The following is an 18,031-nucleotide window of genomic DNA, read 5'->3' on the forward strand; positions in this document are numbered from 1 at the left end:
TGTCTGGAATCGAACCTGGGACCTTTCAGTCCACAGGTTGACGCTCTATCCACTGAGCCAAACTGGCTAGGGCTCATCACTATAAACATTCTGTGTGAATGCTAATTTGAGGCACTGTTTCTTCTCTCAGTAGAAAAAAAGAAAAGAAATGTATTCCTTTGACTATTCATTCAGGTGTGGGGAACTGGACAGGATACATCTTTGCCCTTCTGGATTATGGTGGCCCTTTAGTGGTTTTTAGGATTAAGAAGTGAGACTGGGGGGGGAAGAGCAGTTAAATCTATAAAAGTAGAGAGGAACTGGAGTTATTAGAGTGACAAAAAGTATTTTGTAATTTCTTTTGAGCAGTCCAGTCATGGGTAGACTCTGGCCTGAATTTTATTTTATGAAGGTCTAGCAGGTACCACATAAGAGCCTTTAAACAAACCTCGGCCCCTAGTTCATAAGGGCACTCCCATAGCCATGCTAATTGTAAGGATAAATACAAATCTAAAAACAGATTTAAAAAAATATTTCTCTGATGCTGAAATATTTCTTTAGACAACTTGTAGTATAAATCCCTTTTCTCTGTTTTTGAGATGTATATAAATATTTTAAAAAGCTGAATAAGCCTTCTGACAATTTTATATCCCAGGACTGATTTTCTGGGGGGCCTTGGAGCCATCTCTGAAATGTGAACACCCGGTCTCCCTGAATCTGTGGGAGTTTAGCCTAGTGCCTGGCTCCAAATAATAACTTCCTGTTTGTCATGGAGATGTGAGATACAGACAGTTAACATGTATGCAATATGTGCCTGGCTATATAAAAGGGTGATATTTCTTTGTCTTTTCAATCTCTTTAGCAGCTTGCTTGTGATGTGCATCACAGTCTGATTTAATACTCATTCAATAATAAAATTTTTTTTTAAAAATACATTTTTTATTGATTTCAGAGAGGAAAGGAGAGGGAGAGGGTGAGAGAAACATCAATGATGAGAATCATGGATTGGCTGCCTCCTGCATTTCCCCTACTGGGAGTTGAGCCTGTAACCTGGGCATGTGCCCTGACTGGGAATTGGACCATGACTTCTTGATTCATGGGTCCATGCTCAACCAGGGAGCCATGCCAGCCGGGGCAAAATTGTTTTTTTTTAATTGTTGTTTTTTTTTTTTCCTTAGAGAGTGAGGAAGGGGTGGGGGCGCAGAGAGGGACATCGATTTGTTTATACATTCATTGGTTGATTCTTGTATGAACCCTGACTGGGAAACAAACCAATAACCTTGGTGTATTGGGACTAAGCTCTGACCAACTGGCCTACCCGGCCAGGGCATTATCTTTGTTCTAATGACAGGCTAAATTAAAAGAGAAATACAGGAATGTGCTGCGAGTTGGCGATAGATCTAGGAATAGTGCCAGGAGTTCTACTCTGACCCTTAATGAGGAGGAGAAAAAGAAAACCCAAAAAGACCACACTTCTTCCACCAAGTAATTTAGTTTGATCTTTCAAGTTAAGTGAAATGGCTTTTCTCTGTGGCTCAGTATAATAGAATGCCTAATTCTTGTCAGGGGCAGTTATTTGTGGCTCATAATCTTGTAATCCTGCTTTTTGCACAAATTCAGAATAGGTCAAGGAATCAGATGTTTCCCCAGTATGACCTTTCTGTTCTAAAAATAAGCCAATATTGTCCCTATGGGGAAGACGGATGGAGCGTTTAAATAATGGTTCTTCAAATCCCAGTAGCGCCCGCGTGTGCCGAGAAATTGCCTGAAATACAAGGATAATTTTTTAATGGGACTAACCTGAAAATACAACTAAATCAAAGCAGTTCTACTTACTGTCGTAGGCCTTTTGAATGCTAACCTCTTAAGCTATTTCTATGGGAAAATTAAATAACAAAATAACACTTTGAAAGGCTTACTAGCCTGGCCTTCTCAAAACAAAGATCTTGAGAAACATAACATGATTTCTCTTTTTAAGAGTCCTACTTAAAGGTGTTTCTAGGCCCTTGCATGGCCACGGATGGGTTAATTTATTTTCTTTTGAGCAATCTGACCAATCATCTGAGCAAATAATATGTTCAGATTAGGAGCCCGGACTATCTCTGGGAAGTTTAATAAATAACTTGTCTATAGGGAGCTCAGTTAATCTACAATTATAAGACTGTAAAATTCATGCCACAGACAACTCTAAACCTGATACAAAACTGCCCATTAGCCATATATTTCAGACAGGAAAGATAACTTTCTTCTCAAATCTTACTTGAATTGGTTTTGTTTATACTCTAGAGATGGTCTGTGGGTAAAAGAGAGTTGCCTTGCATTTCCAGTGGGACTACTAATTAAGGTCTGTAGCAAGGGGTTTCTAAGAGTTCAGATCCAAATTACTACAGGTGGCTTTTAAGAATTCTCATTTATAACAGATGTTGCTACATTGAGCACCTTGCTTGGTCAACACCTCACCCTGAATCTCCTTTTGAATGTCCCTTACCAGAAGGAGTTATTTCACAAATTCACTGAAATTTACAGAAATGTGCCTATTGTAGGCCAAGAGGGTCCAGTATTAATATTCTAATGTAGAAATGAAGTGTGTTGTAAAGCAATTAGTTACATGTGGAATCAAGAAATATAATCCGATCATCCCTCTAATTCAATGATTCTTAAAATATATCTGAGGTGTACTGATGGACCATGAGGGCTACAAACTTATCTAAAACTGTGAGTTCTTTCTTTAATTTTGATTAATAACAAACAATAGACTTTATTTTTGCCTAAGAGTTAGAGCAATTTACTAGTAACTTGAGTTAGGAAGGATTATTAAAACTATGTATTCAGGAAGATTAATATTAGAGTTTTCCAAGGATTCTTAATTCCATATTCTAGGATGGTGGCCCATACTCGATGCTTGCAGAGCACCTACTTCACATGGTCTCAAGTAGGAATTTGTATCACCTATAGTTTTCAAGAAGATTCTAATTATTCCTATATCATCATTGTATTGTGTGTTGATCATGATTTTCAAAGGATGCTATTTTTGCTTTTATTTGTAAACTACTGATAGTTTTGCTTCATCATTATCAATTTATTAGATACTGCTTATTTACCTTATAGTAGCAGTGCTCACTTGCTTAATAAAAACCGATGATTTATTTTTTGTTGTTGTTGTTAATCCTCACCTGAGGATATTTTCTCCACTGATTTTTTAGAAAGAATAGAAGGGTGGGGGAAGAGACAGAAAGAGAGAAACAACGATGTATAAGAGACACATTGATTGGTTGCCCCTCGTACATGCCCCAACTAGGGCCAGGGATCGAGTCTTCAGCCCGTAGGCCGACACTCCAACCACTGAGCAAACCGGCTAGGCCCCTGTGAGTTATCTTAATTAAACCTAAAGACATGATTGTTGAGATTCAATTATGAATCATCTATACCACCATTATTAGAAAACATGTATAATTCCTTAAAATCTGCTTGTTGATTCATATAACAGTGTGGATTAATTAAAATGCATTTTGCTAAAGGAAAGAAGCCAAAGTTAAAGGCTACGTACTATTTGATCCCATTTATGTGACATCCTAGAAAATTCAAAACTAAAGGGATAAAAAACAGATTAGTGGTTGCCAGGGACAGGCGGGATGGGCTGACTACAGAGGGTACATGGGAAATATTAGGGAGATAGAACTATTCTGAATACATGACCCTGTGTATTTGTCAAAACCCACAGAAATGTACACTATAAAAGGTGACTTTATGCAAGGTTTTTTTAAAGTATATTTTATTGATTTCACACAGAGAGGAATGGAGAGGGAGAGAAAGAGGGGGAAACATCAGTGATGAGAGAGAATCATGGGTTGGCTGCCTCCTGCATGCTACCTCCTGGGGATCGAGCCCGCAACCCAGGCATGTGCCCTTGACTGGCATCAAACCCGGGACCCTTCAGTCTACAGGCCAACGCTTTATTCACTGAGCCAAACTGGCTAGGGCTATGCAAGTTTTTAAGGAGCCAGGATGTTGTGGTAACCCTGATGGCATATATGAATCAAATGAATCTAACTGTACTACAAAGTAAGACATAATGTCATTGAAGGAGGTAGGGAAGAAAGGAGATGACTTTCAAAAAACATTGCTTTGTCTAGGTAGTGTAAAGCTAAGGACAAAAACCACTGCACACAACACTGTGCTCTATCTGATAAATGTGTTTCTCATAGATACATATTTACAGATAAGGAGAGCCAACTTCTCACTGTCAGAGAAAGAAGTTATAAAAAGCAAAGGGGAATAGGGAATACGAAGGATGGGAAGGCTGGAATGAACTCTGTGGTGCCAGACTAGAGTCAGAGATATTAATCAGTATGAACTCATAGTGCCAAAAAGTACCAAAAAATGCAAATAAAAATAGGGGAGCATGCAAATAGGACACAGAGAGCCAATGATAGAGTCCCAAATGGGGGAGAAGGGACAATTAAGCATTGGAGAGAGTTCTTTTTTTATTTAAATTTTTATTTATTGATTTTAGAGAGAGAGAAAGGGAGGGAGAGAGAGGAACATTGATTTGTTATTCCACTTGTTTATGCATTCATGGATTGCTTCTTGTACGTGCCCTGACCTGGATCAAAAACATAACCTTGGTGTATCAGGACAATGCTCTAACCAGCTAAGCTACCCGGGCAGGGCTTACAGAAGAGTTCCAATTAAACATAGAAGGGCTCTAGATGGTTTTGCTCAGTGGATAGAGCGTTGGCCTGTGGCCATGGAAGGGTCCCGGGTTCGATTCTGGTCGGGGTAGCTGACTTGATCCCCAGAAGGGGGCATGCAGGAGGCAGCCGATCAATGATTCTCATCACTGATGCTTATATCTTTCTCTCTCCCTCTCCCTTTCTCTCTGAAATCGATAAAAACATATTTAAAAAACATGGAAGGAATGAGGGAAATAGAAAATCATCATTAGAACAACATAGTAATAACTGCTGCAGGCAAGATCCATTGATGAATGCTAAAATTAGTAAGTACAACTTGAAGGAGAAACAGGATATTGCCACAATCTCAAACTATCTCCTCCAATCTATTTATTACAGTGGTAGTTTTACTCTATGTCCATAAACTCTTTGATACTCTTCCCTTCAGGAGGTGAAGCTTATTTCTCTTCTCTTTGAGTGTGGGCAGGATTTAGTAACTCACTTCTAATGAACAGAATATGAAAGGGAAACACAGTAACTTTACAGTGAAGAAACCTGGCAGATACCACCTGAACCAACTGATCAAGATAAACATCTCCAATGATGAGTTGTGTTGATGTCATGGACTGCCTGAACTTAGGAGATGAGAAGGGCTCTTCACCTCTGTGATGGTCTTCCCCACAAAGCATGGGAAACATGGGACAAACTAAAATGCCTGACTACTACACTTCAAAGTGTCAAGATCATGTAAGACAACGATCGATCAAGAAGCTGCCACCTATTGGAGGAGACCAAGGAAGCATGACAGCTAAATGCAAGGTAGTATCCCTGATTGGATTGTGGAACAACAACAAAAGGGCATCAGTGGAAAAATTGCAGAAATCTTAATAAAGTCTGTAGTTTGTTTAATCGTGCTGTACCGATGTTAATCTTTTAGTTTTGACAAATAGACCATGGTTACCTACTGCAAGAAGTTAATATTGAAGAGTATGCAGAAACTCTCTGCATTATCTTTGCCACTCTTTGGTAAAACTAAAACTATTTGAAAATTAAAAGTTAAGAAACTATTTTTGTCTAGTGATAATTTAGGACATGTTATGAACTTGTGCTATTTAAATAGTTTGCAACAAGGAAATTGCTGAAATCTTATAAAGCTTATACAGCTATACTTTGTAATATGAAATCATGCATACAAGGAATAAGCAAGCCATCTACGTCCTACAAATATTTATCATAGAGTTCTTTTGTTCACTTGTTGGAGAGAATAGTTAAAAATATTTTGAGAATTATATTCTAAGAGAGAAAGCTGAAATAAGTCTGATGCTATCTTGTCTAGCTCATCCCTAGAATAGGATTGGCTTCCTTATCCCCATTACCAAGGCAATGCATCGCTACAAAAGGGAAAGACTGGACAGTGGTTTCTAGAGCTCCTCTGGCCAGGTGAAGAGTTGGTGCTTCTTTCCTCCTGCACTCTTCACCAGTCTCATCTACACATTTACCTTTTCTCTGTCATCCAAGTGTGTTGTAGGAAGGGCAAAGGGAAAGGTGAGTTATTTCTGCAGGTGAAGCATGAGTAATTGCCAAATTAAGGAAGTTGAAGAGAATAGAAACTGGCCATTATGAACTGTAAGGCTTGTGAATGTGGTACATAGTTCAAATGTGGTCCCATTTCTCAGCAGCATGTTCAGAATTCTTTACTCTCAAGCAACCTGCTCTCCCCTCACTCCCCACCTCTCCCAAAGCCCACGAGTGGGAGAGAGAGCATGAAAAAGATAACTTCATTGCTTGGGCATTGTTATGGGATAAACTGTGGATGTACTTGGTACTATAATTACAACAGTGGGAATAAATATGCGTAGTATATCTAGAAGGAAGGGAACTATGGCATAACTAAGTTCAGGTGTGATCTGTAAAAAGTTACCTGTGTCAGAGTGTATAATTAGCTTTTCTATGTGGATCTAAGTGTCAAGCAAAGCTTATCCAACATATCTTTGGATGTCTTGATCTTTATGTTACTCTAGTGACATTAAGGAGCAGCCACATTTGTCTGGTGATTTTGATAATAAATATTCCTAAGTTTTTTTATTCAAACTTCCTGGGATATTAGACCACTGGGTTCATCATTTACTCAAGGATTTCAGAAGATTTTAAAGACCTCTTATTTCTTACAAGACCAGAAAAAACACAATTGGAATTTTCATCATTGCATGTTGATATTGTACTTTTGGAATCAAAATGTCAAGGCGGCAAGATGAATCAGCAGACTCTTAAATAAGCTTTCTATATATAGAAAACCCTAAGTGACCGGTCGACCAAACAACCGAAGACCATACGACCATTTGACCAGTTGCTATGATGCGCACTGACTATCAGGGGGCAGACATTCAACACAGGAGCTTCTCCCTGGTGGTCAGTGTGCTCCCACAGTGGGAGGGCAGCTCAGCTGACCATTGGGCGCCAAGCGCTGGGCTCATGGCTGGCGAGTACCACTGTAGCTGCGCGAGTAGCAGCGCTACTGAGCTGTGGTGGCAGCAGGCACAGCAGAGCTGGGATGAGCAGGAGTGGCGCAGTACCCACCGGGGCTTGGGCTCCTCCTCGACTGCCTGCCATTTCTACTACTACATCCCTTGGGGGATGTCAGACTGGTTTTGGCCTAGGGAATCGGGCCGAAACTGGCAACCAAGGGGTCCTGGATTACGAGAGGGCACAGGCCAGGCTGAGGGACCCCACCAGTGCACAAATCCGTACACTGGGCCTCTAGTTTTATGATAAAAAGGTAAAATTCTTGGTACTTAATGTTCCAGAAATTTGGATTACAAGTTACTATTTTGATAATTTTGTTCTTTACTTTTATTTAGAAAATTTAGTATACTAAAAACACAAGTGGGAATTAGAGCTCATAAATACAGTCGCATCATCTTTGAACATAAAAAAAAAAATAGGATGTACCTGGTAGCACTTGGTAGCTATGTGAGGGCATGGTTGGAAATACCAATTTGTCATAAGTAGTCCTTTTCTACATCATGAACATGAGGTTCAGGTGATAAAATTGCTCATTTAGATAGGCAATATAGGGTTATGGTTTAAATAGAGTATGGAATGGGAAGTCACACAAAATAGATTTGAATCCTGGCTCTTAAATTTACTATCTAGATAATCTTGTGTAAGTTGCTTCACTCTTCTGGGCCTCAGTTTTCTCTTCTATAAAATGGTGATTAAGTAATATAATACATATATGGTACCCAACACACAGTAAGCACTTAGAGAGAATAATTATTAGTAGAGTTCAAGAGATTAAATGTTCAGTTAGAACTGTTTTTAATAATTTAAAAAGGGTTTCTTTATATCTTGTTGGAAAAGGGGTTAGGGTATTAACAAGTATTAATTTTCTTGTTTTCTAAATCATGTGACTGATGGAATTATATGGTTCTAAGGCCTGATCAAAAGTCACCTAGGGAACAGATTCCCGGGTTTACCTTAGATGTAAAGAATCAAAATCTCTGGAGTGTGGAGCCTAGGAATCTTTTTATAAAAATCTCACCTGATTTCGAAGACTATCTGAGTTTGAGAATTACCGAGGCAGAACCATTTACAGGCAATAGTGTACTGAATGAAACCACGGGTATGTTGGGGAATATTAAAGGAAAGGGTGTAAATGATATTATATGTGTGAGGCTTTGTAAACTATCAAGCACTAAAAATGAAGGGTACTTTTATGCAAAGAAGCATGATCATGGACTGTTGGTGCTAGAAAGATCTTAGGAAATTGAGGTCCAGAGAGGTGAATGTAAGTTGTTTTTCAAGTTAGGTAGCAAAGGAGGCAAAACACATTTGGTGTTACGGAAGTGCCAAATGGATGTCAGAGACATAAAATGTATAGCTTGGGAGGAGAGGTTACTGTGACCTGGGAAGGTCAGGAAAGACTTCTTAGGGAAATGAAAATTGAGCTGGGTCCTAAGGATGATTAAGATTCATATTAGTCTAACAGGGGAAGAGGGAACCGAGCGAGCTGCAGAGGGAAGAATGCAAAGGCCAGGTTTGTGAGGGTGTGAGTTAGACCTGTGAGGCTGGAGCAGAAGATTCATGTGAAGAGAGGTAGGGAGAGAATGGCGGTTGGAGAAAACTTGTGGAGGACTTCGAATCCTAAACTAAGGAGTTGAGACTATATTGTAGGCAGAGGGGGTCCAAAGAAGGTTTCTGAGTAGTATATAAATGGTTGGAAGGTGAGAGTTTAAAAGTAGTGCCTTTGAGTCCAAAGGGCCTACAGACAGAGGCTAAAAGCAGGAATATTCTAGTCATAAGGCAATAAAGATCTTAACAAGTGGGAATGGAGAAAAACAGATGCTATAGGAGGAACTGACGTTCATGGGATCTTTGTGGTGATCAAAGGAGAGAGAAGAAAAAACCACTGTGAGCCTGGGGGACTGGGAGTATACTACTACTACTGACAGAAATAGGAGGCCAGGGGAGAAGAAAAGGAGGTTGGTTAGAAGATAGACAGTAGCATTATTACAGTGCTCTACGGGGAAACTTGATACACAACTCACCTTCATGTCTTCAAAATCTGTTATCCCTATCTGAGGGAGGTTTGAGCAGTTTACATGAATGAGTTTTCGGCCACTGATGAAGTTTGTGATGAAACACTCCTGTCAGTACAATGAGAACATCACTCAAAAGATGTACAACAAATGGAAAGAATGAAGGAAGGGAAGAAGAGAGGGAAGGAGGAAGGGAAAAAGGGGGGGAGGTAGGAGAGAGAGAGAGATGGAGAAGGGAGGGAGGAAGGTAGGGAGGAAAGGAGGAGAGGAGGAAGGTAAGGAAGGGAGGGAATAAATCATGTTTGTCTCCCATTATATACTGAGAAAATTTTAAGTGTAAATTTAGTAATAATCCTAATAATCCCACATATTTTCAATCTAAATTTTTGATAATATTTCATACTCCTTAATTTTTTTTTGGCATGATACAACCAGTAGTTCTTTCATGCCTCAATTACATTAAGTGCAGGGTTACATAAGATTCTAGATCTTGTATTGTTTTATGGTAGCCTAAGAACATAGTTGGCATCAATGAAATGAGGATTCACTCTATCTTTTAAATAAAACTAATTTTGATTAATTGGCTATTTAAATTAGTACTGCTAGGTGCTCATGCTATATATAAAATATTTGGGATACTTAAGATTAATAATACAAGTTCAAGTTAGGGAGCTAAAATAACTTCACAAAGAACCAAAACGTCTACCTTCAGTGAAGTCTATTAAAAAATACAGTTTTCTATGAAAAGAGGCCCATATAAATTTCTTAGTCTTTATTCAAGGATTGCAGAGAAATAAAGTATCTGTAATGAAGAGAAAAAAACATACAAATGTGACTCTCCCTTCCTGTCCCAAAATATACATCAGTGGAAAGGCCAAAATTAAATTTCAAGTTATCGCTACCATAGTCCAGGACATTTCTATAATCCTTCTAGTAAGGCAGAGGCAAGAGTTCAGGTAAGGTAGAGGAATGAGGGGTAGACAGAGGAGAGTATGATTCAAAAAATGTTATTTTTGTATACCTTGTATTGAGGGAAGCCTAACTCACTAATCCACTCTGCAACTTTTTCTGGGCTCCAGTTAAGATACTCAAATTGTGGCTCAGTCCTTTCCTTTTGCTGGGTTTCTTTTTTATCCTCCAACTTTAGGAACAAATCTAAAACTTCTTCACTCAAGGACTCACTTAAATCCCTCTGAGAGTCTGAGGAATATAAGTCCTTACTGGTAAGCTCAGACAGTAATAGGTGTTCTTTTGAAAAATAATCATCTATATTTACTGACTCTACTTCTCTTACTGTGAAAGAGCTTATGTCTTTAATAAGTTTTTTAGTTCCTTTTACTAACAATTTTATTTGATAGTCAGACTGCTCCAGATCATCTTCACCTACAAAATGCTTAAAACTGATTGGTTTTGGCCTATCTTCCTTGGTAAATTTATCATGTGTCTCTTGTCCAAATAGTAGTTTGGCTTTATCTGGTAACTCTAAATCTTTATTCTTAGTTGGCTCTCTTTGTGTCTTCTTTTGAAGCTTTGATTTGGTGTTCTGTAGTGGCAACTGAGGAGTTGATTTACTTGGGGTCTCTGGTTCTTTCTTTAGAAACCATGGTGTAGTCTGTTCTGGAGGCTGTAGACCTTTCTTCTCAGTTGACTCACTCAGTATACCCTCTGTTTTGGACTTCTGTGGTGGTGCTAGTCCTATCTCAATTGATTTTCTTTGCTTATTTTTTATAACTGTTGGTTCGGTATCTTCTGGTGGTTTGAGAACTTTCTTCACAGTTGACTTTCTTTGTGTCTCCTCTTGAATTTCTGGTTTGGTCTTTTCTGTTGACTCCAGACCTGTTTTCTCAACTAGTGTTCTTGATTTTTTCCCAGGAAACTCTGATTTTATCTCTTCTAGTGGCTCTGGAACCTTCTCCTCAGTTAACTTTCTTTGTGTCGCAGTAGAGTCAATTGGTTTCTGGTCTGGAAACTCTGGTTTAATCTGCTCAGTCCCTTTTTCCTCAGGTGGTTTTCTTCCGGTGTCCTCTGAAACCGCTGGCATAGTCTTTTCTAGAAGCTCTAGACCTGCCTCCTTAGTAGACTTTATTGGTTTCTCTTCTGTAAACTCCAGTTTGGTCAGCTCAGATGGTTCTGTGCTTTTCTCCTCAGATGACTTTTGTTGTGTCTCTTCTGGAAATTCTGGAGTGGTCATCTCTGGTGACTGTAGATCTCTATCTTCAATTACTTTTCTTGGTTTCTCACTTGGAAATTCAGGTTTGATCTGTTCTGAAGGTTCTTCATTTTGCTCTCTAAGCAATTCCTCTGGAACCCCTAGTTTGGTCTCCTCTAGTAACTCTACTCTTGTCTCATTGATTATGGCTTGGGGAACCTCAGACTCTGTTTCCTTTGGGAGCTCTAGATTTGTTTCCTGAGCTGACTCTATGAACACACCTTCTGTAACATCTGGTTTGGTCTCCTCTGCTGGCTTTAGATCTGGCTGCTCCTGTTTTTCATCCATAGGAACCTCCAAATCCTTGAAAAGCTTTCTTCTCATCTCTCTAGATGTCTCCATCATTACCTCTTGGGAGATCCCTATCTCAGTCCCGTTAGAAAGATCTATCTCTGACTCCTTGAGAATCTCTTCCTCTGATATCCTGGTTGATTTTAGGTGTGGGTGCATAGTCTCGGCACTTTCTGGCGTCCGGTCTTTCAACTTCTCTTCCTCCGTCTCTGGCTGTGGTTCTTGGTGAATCTCTTCAAGTAGCTTCAGGCCTGTCTTTGCTGTGATGTCTGGTTCAGCATCTTCATCTATTTTAGGAGGCCTAGGTTGTTTTGGTCTCTCAGACTCCAGGTCTTCATTTTCATCGGGGCCAGAATCATAATCTTCTGGGACTTCAGCCATGGCGCAGATTAGCTAATGCGACCAGGCCTCCTAGCAACCCCAACTTCCGATAACTGTCTCTATGGATACTATGACTTCCGGCCGGGTCTTCCTGGGTCTTCCCCAGGTTTTGTTTGTTCTCACAGTCCCGGACTTTAAAAACCTGCCATCAAAAGCACGCCGTAATCCTTCCCGCGTCCGCGTTGCCGGCCCCCTCTGGGCAGAGCTCCCGCGACCGCTCGGGGCCGGGGCGCTGCCCCTTCCGGCCTCGGGCTCCGCTCGGCTCTTCCCGGCGCGTCGTGGCCGCGGGCGCTCTGCCTTCGGCTCTTTCCGGAGCCACTCGGGCGGCGGAGGCGCTGGCGGCGCGGCTGCAGATGTCGGACTCGCGAGCGGCTGAGGGGCCGGGCTTCTGGGGCGCCGCAGCGGGTCGAGAGCCGGCGGGCGGCATCGGGGACGTCCCGGGAGTGGAGGGGAGCCAGTCGGCCGCCTCAGGTACGCAAGGCCGGGGCGCCGGCGGGTGGGCGCCGCCCGGCCTCAGGGCCCGCACCTCGGCTCCGGGCTCGGCCGCGCTCTGCCCCCCTGGGCAGCCCCTTCGCGCGCGGAGCCCCAGCCTTGGCTTCTGTTGGAGCCACGCTTTTTGGGGCCGCGACCGCGACCCCCGCCACCCTCTCCCTGGCGGTGGTCTGCGCTCGAGGTTATTTTCTACTCCTGTTTCGAAATGTCTTGGTTCCTGCCCCGCTTCCTTTCTCCGATCAGCCCGGATGGTGCTGACAGGGCTGCTCCGTCCGTCCGGCATCTCTCCAGCTTCTGCACACCCGCCGAGCACTGCTTGGCCGCGGACCCCAGCCCCCCATGGCCTCGCTGTCCCCAGGCCTGGCTCCCCACCCGGTCCCACCGCTGTACCCCGTCTTTCCACGCGCCTCTCTGCCCCCAGCCGGGTAGGCAGCCTCGTCTTCGGTGCAGAATCCCGCTTGGCTCTGGCCTCCCTGCCCGAGGGCCCCCGCCTCGCCTCCATCCTCTCCATTGCTAGTGGGCAAGATGAAAGGAGAATTGGAATAGGTTAGCTCGGGGAGGGGGCGGGCGTCAGGGGTCTTTGGAATGAACGTAGGGACCAAGAAATAGGGGCTGAAATAGGAACTTGGGCGACCTCCCTCATGCTCCAGGACCCTCACCATCTTGTTCGGGGGACCTGTCTCAATTTCTATCCACGCAAGTTCCTCCGTGTGAATTATTTGGAAGTCCAAAGGCAAAACGGTCCATCTGTGCCCTGCCTAACTGGTTTGGCTCAGTGGATAGAGCGTCGGCCTGCGGACTGAAAGGTCCTACGTTCGATTCTGGTCAAGGGCATGTACCTGGGTTGCAGGCACATCCCCAGGAGGCAGCTGATCGATGTTTCTCATCCATGTTTCTTTTTTTTTAAATATATTTTTATTGATTTTTTTACAGAGAAGAAGGGAGAGGATAGAGAGTTAGAAACATCGATGAGAGAGATCGATCAGCTGCCTCCTGCACACCCCCCAGTGGGGATGTGCCCGCAACCAAGGTATATGCCCTTGACCGGAATCGAACCTGGGACCCTTGAGTCCGCAGGCCGACGCTCTATCCATTGAGCCACACCGGTTCTGCCCTCATCCATGTTTCTGACTCTTTATCTCTCTCCCTTCCTCTCTATAAAAAAAAAAAAAAAATCAATAAAATATATTTAAAAAACAAAACAAAAAAACCAAAAAGAAACAACGGTCCATCTATCACATTTTTACCCGTCCGGCCTGTGTGATCACCACACAGTTCACAACTGAAAGGATGCTTTTTTGAAATGCAGAAGGATAGGGAGAGAGAACTGGTCTCACCAAGTAGCAAGTAGAAATGAACTTTCCAGGTCTGAAATGAAAATAGACACTTTAGAATAGCGGGAGCGGTGGTGCCACGGTGCCTGGGCTGGAATCTGACTTTCCCAGTTACAAATGAAGTGACCTTGAGTAAGTCACTTCTCTCTGTCACAGTTTCCTCTTCTGTCAACGAGGGGGAACCTGCCTAATAAGATTGTTGAGTTACATGAGCTACTATGCACGAGGTACTTGCTGCCTCGCCCAGTGCACAGCACGTGTGTTGTCCTTTATTATGAGACTAAGATCTGGTTTTGCGCATCTAAACTCCGTGGGCTGGCAGAAGTGTTCCTGTCTGCGTGTGTCCCAGCATGGTGACTTTTCCTGTCTGTCACTTCTATCCCCAGTAGCTCCCATCTCCTTAAGCTGCTTGGGTCAAACACACACATATCTTTGAGTCACCTAGCTTTCCCCCACAACTTGTTCTTTCCTCTTGCTTTTAAACAGGTAACAGTTTTTGTTGTTTTTCCTTCTTAGGAACTTGTAGTAAATTCAAAACTGACGGCATGCATTTAACTTGATAGCAATAGAAATGTGAAGCACCATTTCTGAAAGATTAAGCAAAGAAACACCCAGAAAGTCTCATAAACATCTGTCCCTTGCATGTGTCAACATTTATAAAATAAGGATTTTTTTTTTTTTTTTTACTTCCCCTTGACATCCTTGTGTGGTTATGTCAAACACACCCAAGCATTTAAAATAGAAAGGTCTTGGCTGCCAGAGTGGCTCAGGAGGTTGAGCATTGTCACCGAAGGGTTCAATTTCTGGTCAGGCCACATATTTAGATTGTGGTTGGATCCCTGGTTGGGGCATGTGTGAAGGGCAACTGGTCATGTGTGAAGGGCCACTGATTGATTTTGATGTTCTCTCTCCCTCTCTCTAAGCAGGTGAGGATTAAAATAATAAAATAAAATAATAAAATTAAATGAAATAGAAAGGTCTTAAGTATAGTTCAAGGCCCTGGCCAGGTAGCTCAGTTGGTTAGAGTGTCCTCCTGATTCACCAAGGTTCCATCTCCCATCAGGGCACATACAAGAAGCAACTAATTCATTCTCTCTCTCTCTCTCTCTCTGTCTCTCTCTCTCTCCCTCTCTCCCCCTCTCTCCCTCCCTCCCTCCCTCATGTCTCCTTCCTCTCTCTCTCTCTAAAAAAAAAAAAAAAAGAATTGTTCAAGATATATTGGAAGATAATGGGTTTGTTTTTGAACCCCTCTATATCCCCAATTGATTCCTGCATTCACTTTTTCCTCCCAGGACACTGACAGAAATACTTAGGGTTACTTTCTCCCTCTTGCCCTTAAAAAGGGTGAGTGTTGATTTCTTTTTATTTCATGTAGGAACTTGTTAATGTATCCTAGAGCAGCATTTTCCCCTTAGGGTATGATTTGTTGCTAGTAAAATAGCTAATAAAAGAATAGTAATGATAGCTTATGTTGCTTGTTTTGTGCCAGAATGTGGAAAAAGATTTACTTGTATTATCTGACTTCCTGTCAGCAATCATTTTCTCTGAGAGATGAATTTATTGCCCAAGTTACTTGTGGAGTTTTTACTGACCATATGAAATTGCCACCTTGTTATGATGAAATTTACAATAGTATATTATAATTTTTATCGGCCAAAAATCAAGTATCAGTACTCCAGGGCAGGTATGGTGTTTGCTCTCAAGGTGGTTTTAGTTTGGTAAGATGAGAATACCTACCTACAGGAACAAAAACCAAAAAATTCAAAACATATAAGTGGATGTCTTTTATTACAGCTCTTGATGTACTTACCCCGCTTCCCCACCCCCCAAGAAACCTGTTTGAGGGACAGACTCTATCTTGTGTATCTCCTAGAGCCCTTAATGTTGTGTCGTAGAGGTTCTGAAAATATTTGCTGGATTGTGAGACAAAGTCTCAACACAGATTTGGAGGAGCATCAAGTGATTAGGAGGAATTAGGGTTGAGATATACAGGAACGTTCTTTGGGTGAAAGCAGTGGTTCTCAATCAGGAGTGATTTTGCCTCCCCCAGGGACTTTTTAGTTGTCACAACTCTGGGCTGGGAGGAGGAGGAGGGCTGTTGCTCACATCTAGTGGGGTAGAGGCCAGAGATGCTGGCAAACATCTTGTGATGCACAGGACCGCCCCAAAGCACAGTTATCTGGCCCCAAATATCGGTAGTGCTACTACTGAGAAACCTTGAATTAGAGTTAAACTGGGTTTGCAAAGCAGTATGGAAATTATGCATTTGGCTTGGCTCAGAGTTGCATAGACTTGTGGTAACTCAATAAACTGCTTCAAATTAGGAATTTGATTGGATCCTTCTACCACCTTCCTTTGGAAAATGATCTAATGAGTAAGCAATAGACACCTAAGAAAGAATGAAATTGAAGGAGGTTTCTGTCATCCTTTCTTAGAAGGAAAACAGCAATAAGAAATGAGATTGGGCCCTGGCTTATTTGGCTCAGTGGTTAGAATGTAGGCCCATGGACCAAAGGGTCTTGGGTTGCATTCTTGGTCAAGGGCACATACCTGGGGTGCAGGTTCGACCCTCGGCCCTGATCTAGGTGCATGTGGGAGGCAACCGATGGCTGTGTCTCTTTGAAATTGATCTCTCTCTCTCTCTCTCTCTCTCTCTCTCGTCCCCTCTCCCCACCCTCCCTTCCACTCTCTCTAAAAAAATCAATGGAAAAAATACCCTTGGATGAGGATTAACAACAACAAAAAAGAGGTTGGACATTGCAGTTTTTATTGAATTAAGGGTGTTGATTTTCCATGAACATTCCTTCAAAAGCAGGATTTGTAATCAGGATAATAACTTGTCTTTAAAAAATATTCTCTGCAGAGAATACCTTTTGAAGGTCTTTGTGTTTGTTAGCTGAGGTTTTTGTGATAAAGAAGGAAAAGTGTTTATGTTCTTCTGATCTAACACTATGATCTCTCCAGTGGTCATAGTGTTCTTATTGTTGATGAACTGTAATTGTCTTTTAAGAGTTTTTTTATTTGCTTTATGAGTGAAGCTCTCTGAGGCATACATACAAGTATCACTTAGAGCAGGCTTTTTTTTTTTTTTTTTTTTTTTTTTTTTTTTTTTTTTTTTTTAACCATTAGAGAGCTTTGGGAAAAATAAAGAGCAAAGTATGTTATGACCCTAGAATCAACAGTAGACTTGGTTTGGTGTATATGACCTGAGAGCTATCAATGCATTTAGACATTAAGGACTAGAAACAGGTCAGGTAAACTTGTTCATGGTTCAGTGCAGTAAGTCTTTCTGCATTGATGAAAGTGTTGCATTTGTGTGGCTATTTCAATTTAAATTTAAAAATTGGTAGGTACCATATTGGATGGAACAAAAGAATAGAAGTCTATGCCAAAGAGTCCTCTGTTACAGTTTTATGTCAAAATGCCCTACTAATTTGTTCGCCTGTGGGTTATTTTTTTTTTCTTACAGCGGTTGAGTTTTTATGGTATTGAGATAGCCAATTGGCCCTGTCATAATTCAATCCATAATATACAACCTAAGATATATAATCCAACCAGTCAGGAGCATGTCCCACACATAAGGACTGAGGAGAAATTGGATTACATGGTCTCTGGATTTGGTTGGAATATAAATTTAGCCAATTTCTTTTTGTTTGAGCCTCTCAAGTCTGTAACCACATAACCTGCTTTTGGTTGCTCTGCTCTTAAATGTAAAAGCCCAGGCTAATTATCTCTTTGCAGCCTGTTTAGTGAAAGGGAAGTCTTATGAGACCTGTTCTAAAGAACTCTGACCTGATATTCAAATACTTTAGAAAACCTACTTTTTGGTTCTCTTTGCAGAGGAAGTATAAGTGCAAAGTAAATTTAAATCTGCAGCATGACCAGAATGCCTGAAACCATTCTCTGGTAACATGGAAAGAAAACTCATATTTTAAAAAATGGAAAAGAAATCATTTTAAGGAAGAGTCGTTTTTCCCCTTTTCTCCTGTGGTCATCAGTTATAAATTGAGTTATTCTTTTTTTTTTTTTTTTTTTTTAAATATATTTTATTGATTTTTTACAGAGAGGAAGGGAGAGGAATAGAGAGTTAGAAACATCGATGAGAGAGAAACATCGACCAGCTGCCTCCTGCAC

The 18,031-nt window shown here is 41.4% G+C and overlaps 2 protein-coding genes across 2 annotated transcripts in view; one reads left to right on the top strand and one right to left on the bottom strand.

Annotated features, from left to right (window-relative positions):
- Positions 1-964: 964 nt before the first annotated feature.
- Positions 965-12,210, bottom strand: SAMD15 (sterile alpha motif domain containing 15). Its single transcript, XM_070403498.1, has 3 exons — positions 10,212-12,210; positions 9,200-9,298; positions 965-1,744 (listed from the first exon to the last, which is right to left on the bottom strand). The coding sequence occupies exons 1-3, from the start codon at positions 12,069-12,071 to the stop codon at positions 1,532-1,534; spliced, it is 2,172 nt and encodes a 723-aa protein (XP_070259599.1). The 5' UTR covers positions 12,072-12,210; the 3' UTR covers positions 965-1,531.
- A 159-nt stretch (positions 12,211-12,369) lies between these two features.
- TMED8 (transmembrane p24 trafficking protein family member 8) overlaps positions 12,370-18,031 on the top strand; it is a 29,620-nt gene continuing 23,958 nt past the window's right edge. The window contains exon 1 of the mRNA XM_070415976.1: positions 12,370-12,542. Within this exon, the coding sequence (XP_070272077.1) occupies positions 12,425-12,542 (118 nt within the window). The 5' untranslated portion in view covers positions 12,370-12,424. The remainder of the gene's footprint in view (positions 12,543-18,031) is intronic.

Source organism: Myotis yumanensis, unplaced genomic scaffold (assembly GCF_028538775.1).
Source record: "Myotis yumanensis isolate MYYU_CA2020_CCGP unplaced genomic scaffold, mMyoYum1.0.hap1 SCAF_1, whole genome shotgun sequence".
Lineage (NCBI taxonomy): Eukaryota > Metazoa > Chordata > Mammalia > Chiroptera > Vespertilionidae > Myotis > Myotis yumanensis.

Excerpts from the sequence above, each read along its gene's own strand:
- SAMD15 (XM_070403498.1), bottom strand. The coding sequence starts at position 12,071 with ATGGCTGAAGTCCCAGAAGATTATGATTCTGGCCCCGATGAAAATGAA. Across the intron at positions 9,299-10,211 it reads TAGGCTTCCCTCAATACAAG|GAGTGTTTCATCACAAACTT; the intron begins GTATACAAAAAT and ends TTGTACTGACAG. Across the intron at positions 1,745-9,199 it reads CAGATTTTGAAGACATGAAG|GCAATTTCTCGGCACACGCG; the intron begins GTGAGTTGTGTA and ends CTTGTATTTCAG.